Genomic DNA, 5,604 nt, shown 5'->3' with positions numbered 1-5,604 from the left:
TCCTGCTCCTCCCCACAGGAGCAGCAGCAGTGGTTGACCGAGCCGTTCCTCAATGCTGCCACCACCACCATGGCCGCTCGTTCTCCTCAGGCCGCTACAGGCCCGGGCCCATCCCTTGCCTGCCTGCCTCCCTCTGACAATGACCTCGGTAGCCCCAAACAGCAGCAGTGGTTGACTGGGCTCTTCCTTGCTGCTAGTGCTGCCATGGCCGCTCATTCCCCTCAGGCTGCTGGCAGGCTCAGGCCCGTCCCTTGCCCTTCCTTCTATCTCTCTTCCCCTCCCTTCTTTCTCTCTCCTCCACTCGCTCTTCCCCACTCTTTCTTCCCCCTCCCTTCATGTTCTTTCTCTCCCTCCCTCCCTCCCTGAGTTAACAGATTTTGTTCATCTTGTTTTCTCATTTAATTCACACAATGGCATCCTCCTTCTCCTGAAGGGATTCTTTCCTCCCTCACCACCTGTCTTTTTGCAGACCCCTGCCATCTATCTATCTATCTATCTATCTATCTATTCCTCTCCTCTACAATCAAGAACATCTTCCGACCAGTAACAGTTGCATTCCAACTGACCTTAACCATCACAGGCTCCTCCCCCCTATCTGCATAGGGAATCCCCACTGCCCAATCACCACAGTGCCACAGGTTCCTCCTCCCTATCTGCATCTGGAATCCCCACTGCCCAATCACCATGGTGCTTCTGCTCTTACAGGCTCCTTCTCTCTCTCTGCATATGGAATCCCCACTGCCCAATCAGGTGCTTCTGCTTGCAAACTCTGTCAGCCAATCGCCTCCTTTCTACCACGTCCCCACGCATGGCCCGTCTTGGAGAATTAATAATATAGATAGATAGATAGATATTTCCACTCTAAGCAATCCCACCTCCTATCTAGTGACAACATTTGGGACACAGCAAGGGATCTGCAGAATAGATCTAATAAATTTAGTTTGGATTGCTTCCACAGGAGCAAAATTACCGAATGGACCTAACTGACCTCCATATAGGAGCTGGGGATAAAATTTTGCAGTAAATAATTTAATTGCAGCAGGGATTAATGCTGTTTGATGTTTGAGCATTCTGAATTATATATTTTTGTTGGGGCTTTATAACTTATATGATCTTATTTCCTTGCACCCAGACCCAAGGAGACACGGACGCAGTTACTTTTGGTAAAACTGGCCTCTTTATTAACATTCCTATTGCAGTGGACTTGTTAAGGCATTCAGCTGGGATTGGCACTCCACCCTTACAGTGCGGGCACTCACAGGTCGGCCATGCATGTGGCCGCCTTACTCTAAGGCTTAGGGTGCTGGCACCTTGGCTCAAGGCAATTTGACTGCTGACAAGCGGGAACGCCCTGCTCAGCCGACCTAATGTCAGGTCCCTACTGTCAGCACTATCCCTCCAACGCTGTCCGTAAGCCAGATGAGGTTATTCGGGCATTTGGCAAACACCAAAACTGTTGTCTTTTGATAATTTACTTCTAAAGCCTCATCTTTACAAAAGGCGCTCAATAGGGCAAGTGCACGTCGTAATCCAATAGGGGTCTGCGACAAAAGAATAATATAGTTCGCATATAATAAGATAGGGATATGTCTCTGGGCCAGTTTTGGTGGATGAGTGGAAGGATCAGTTAAACATTTCACCACAGGGTTGATGTAAATATTAAACAATACAGGGACTAAAATACAGCCCTGTCTCACTCCTCTATCGATGGATATCTCAATGGATAGATAACTACTCTGATTGAAGCGAATCCTCAACTGGGAATTTTCGTAGAGCCCGTAAATCAGCAGCAGTAACTGATTATCAATTGCAAGATCAATTAATTTTTGCCATAGCCTGTCCCTGGAGATAAGATTGAACGCTGACTTCAGACCTATAAAGGTGGCATATAGTGCACCACCCGGTTTGTTGGTGGATTTTTCAGCTAAATATTGCAAAGTAAAAGCATGTTCTATGGTAGATCGCCCTTCTTGGAAACCAGCCTGCTCAGGAGCCAAGATGTAGTTCAAGTCTATCCAATCAGACAATTTCTCTGCTCGATGTTTAGCAAATATCTTGCTAATAATGCTTGAGACTAATGGGACGGTAATTGGCAGGATTGTCTCTTCTACCTTTTTAAATAAATCGGTATTATGATTGTGACTCCCCAATCAGATGGAATATAGTGCTGTATTATCAATATATGTAAATAGGGAAGCTAAAACTGGAACCTACACCAATCTAAATTAGAATGTATAACCTTGATGGTAATCAAGTTGCTTCCAGGAGCTTTGCCTTTTTAAAATTGTTTCACCAGGCTCTCAGCGTCTGAGCAAGCAACCAGGTTCCAGCTTGGAAGGTTAGTTGTATATGAAGCAATATTTACCACCAGAGGATCATTCCGTCCGAATAAAGTATAAAAGTCATGCTCCCAAATGGCTGTTGGAATTATAAAAGATGGTTGAGATCGGGAGCACTACCAGCCGCCAAAAGGTGGTCTGGTTTTTCAATTTGGACGCCTCTTTTAACTGAACCCATTTCTTCCTATTTAGCTCTAACTTCTTACAGCTTAATAATTCAAGACTCAACAGTGAAGCTGTCCAAGTTACAGTAACTATAAAAGGACTAAACCAGTGGTTCTCAACCTTCCTAATGCCGCGACCCTTTAATACAGTTCCTCATGTTGTGGTGACCCCCAACCATAAAATTATTTTCGTTGCTACTTCATAACTGTAATTTTGCTACTGTTATGAATCATAATGTAAATATCTGATATGCAGGATGTATTTTCATTGTTACAAATTGAGCATAATTAAAGCATAGTGATTAATCACAAAAACAATATGTAATTATATATTGTGAAATATTTATTTCTAATTACAAATAAATGAAATTTTGTCTTGAAGCATGGCGTAGCATGGGTAACAGTCTTAATATAACAACAGTAAACTACATTGCTACATTTTGCAACAGTATGTGTAAAAAGCCAACGTCAGTGCGAAGGTTGAGATTGTTTCTTTCTCACCAGATCAGAAATTCTCGGGGCAGTCTTTGCAAGAGCACAATGAAGATCATCTTCCAAAACAAGTCTACTTCTGTATTTAGACTTGATAACCAACAAGCTGGAAAACCCTGTTTCACAAAGATATGTTGTTGGAAATGGAAGAAGAAGGCGCAACACAGTCTCAGACAGAACAGGATATGACTGCAAACACTTGATCCAGAATTTTGTAACTGGCATGTAGAGAAATCAGTTCTTGCTGCATCGCTGTTAATAAGTTCAATGAACTCCTCTTGTGCTGTCTCAGGAACATCTTCAACTTTGACTGTGAATGGGCTTCTGGCAAGTGCAAATGGGGTGTCAGGTAGATTTGGAAAGTACGATGAAATTTTGTCTGCAAGCATGTGCAAGTGTTCTTTCACAGAAATTATCATCGTAATCCTTTTGTCTGGTTCAATGTCATGTTCCTCAAAGAAAGCAGATAAGGTAGGCAACATGTAAATTTTATTTTCATCCAATTTTTTTTGCCAAAGCTGAAGTTTCATTTGGAATGATCGGATCTTCTCAGACAAATCGAGGCATGTTGCATTTGGTCCTTGCAGTGATAAATTCAACTCATTCAAGATGGCAAAGATGTCAACCAAGGAAGCTATTTTCTGCAGTTCACTTTTATTGCTGAAAAGTGCTTCGAACTGCGGTCTTGCTTTCTGATTAAAAAAAACGTTTTGGGTTCATCACGAAGCTCAAAAACACGTTTTAAAACTTTTTCTCTCGACAACCATCTCACTTCAGTGTGAAATAGCAGAGCATTGTTCGGCGCATCCAACTTGTTGCACAGTTGTGAAAACAGTCGACTGTTTAAAGCGCTCGCCTTTACAAAATTGACAGAACTTATGACGCTTTTCATTACTTCTTGTAACTCTTGTGGCAGCGTCTTCGTTGCTAATATTTGCCGATGAATCATAAAGTGAGTTCCAATGACTTTTGGTGACTCATTCAGTACCAAACGTTGAAATCCAGATCGACATCCTAGCATAGCTGGAGCACCATCTGTGCAAACACCACAAACCTTTTCCCAAGAGATCTTATGCGCTTTTAGAAATGAACCAACTGTGTCAAATACATCACGTGCAGTAGTTGTCGTTTCAAGAGGTTTGCAAAAAAGAAAATCATCTTTAAAGTCGCCGTCATTAATATACCTCACGTAAACCAGTAACTCTGCACAGTTTGCAACGTCTGTAGATTCATCAAGCTGGATACTAAATATTGGAAGTGGAGCAGATTTAATTTCCTGGATTATCTGATCAAGAATATCAGCAGACATGTCATCTATTCTTCTGTGGACAGTGTCGTTAGATAAGGAAATTGCACTCAATTTCGTAACAAATTCGTCTCCGATCATAACTCGAACAATGCCTTTGGCCGCTGGCAACAGTAAATCCTCAGCAATGGTGTGAGGTTTCTTAGCTCTGGCGATTCTGAGTGCCACCAAATATGTAGTAGTAGTAGTATTTTATTACGGCCAATGGCCACTCAATACAACATAAACACACACACAACACTACACGACACTTCAGAAACATCAAAAGAAACTGCAATAAAAACAGTACAGTAAAAATATCATACATAAAATTTTTGTCTAGATAAAATCAGTTCACCCTCCTACTATGCCCGGATCTAACCTCTCAACATGTCTTCTGCGGAGTTTACTTGCAATACAAAGAAACTTGGCTACTTTTGTCGAGATGAAATCATCCAAGTCTGCAAATAAAAACTCTACCTTCTCCTTACCTGAGGTCAATCTACGACCTCTTAAAAGGGGGGAAATTAATTCTGTTCTTAGCTCTTTATAGAAACAACAATTCAACAACACATGTTCAGTGGATTCAAACTCTCCTGCATGGCACGGGCACAATCTCTGGGGATAAGGGATTTTCAGAAATCGCCCCTCCAGGACGGCTGAAGGAAGGGCATTGAACCTGGCAGCAGTCATTGCTCTACGGTGTTCAACGAAGGATAGCTTTATCAAGTATTGAGCCGGGAGCCAACTATGAGTTTGGGCCCCCATAAAAACCCCAGGTCTTATTTTGCTAACATCCTCCTGCCTGGCAATTTCCATTATCCGTTGGTTTATGGTGTTTGAGGCCTTCTCGAGGCCCATCTGTCTTATCACCGAAGATGAAAAACCCAACCTACTTAATCTGTTGTCAAAGGCCCGTTTCCATCGGGTCTTAAAAGAATCTTCTAGGACTAATGGGGCAAGTCCATCAGGGCAGAAAAACAACTTGAGCCAAAAACTGAACATAGCCTTCCAGATTCTAGCCTCAACAGTGGGCCAACCCACTTCCAGTCTAAGGCATGCATTGGGGACAGACCGAGCAACCCTCAGTATACCCCTGAGACATTTGGTTTGAACAATTTCTATCCTCTGGAAGTTAGTGTAAGCACCCATCTGCGCACCCACCATAAGAAGAGCCAAAATTTTGGCTTTGAAAAGCTCAAGGACCACCTGTACCTATTGGGCACGTTTTCTAATATGTAAAGATTGAATTGCCGAGGCGACTCTTTGGGCGTTGAGACTTACATAATCCCTGTGTGCAGCAAAGCTCTTATTTGCCTGCAGA

The 5,604-nt window shown here is 42.6% G+C and overlaps 1 protein-coding gene across 1 annotated transcript; it reads right to left on the bottom strand.

Moving 5' to 3' along the window:
* Positions 1–2,971: 2,971 nt before the first annotated feature.
* On the bottom strand, positions 2,972–4,472 carry LOC128326371 (zinc finger BED domain-containing protein 5-like; the record flags this gene model as incomplete). The annotated part of the gene is given in 3 exon segments (XM_053253085.1): positions 2,972–3,222; positions 3,225–3,702; positions 3,705–4,472. Coding segments are annotated over 3 exon segments (1,497 nt in total), but the record flags the coding sequence as incomplete, so codon positions are not given.
* Between the last annotated feature and the right edge of the window lie 1,132 nt (positions 4,473–5,604).

Source organism: Hemicordylus capensis, chromosome 5, assembly GCF_027244095.1.
Source record: "Hemicordylus capensis ecotype Gifberg chromosome 5, rHemCap1.1.pri, whole genome shotgun sequence".
In the NCBI taxonomy this organism is placed as follows: Eukaryota; Metazoa; Chordata; class Lepidosauria; order Squamata; family Cordylidae; genus Hemicordylus; species Hemicordylus capensis.
The sequence above is the reverse complement of the archived record's forward strand: the minus strand, read 5'-3'. Positions and strand labels throughout refer to the sequence as shown.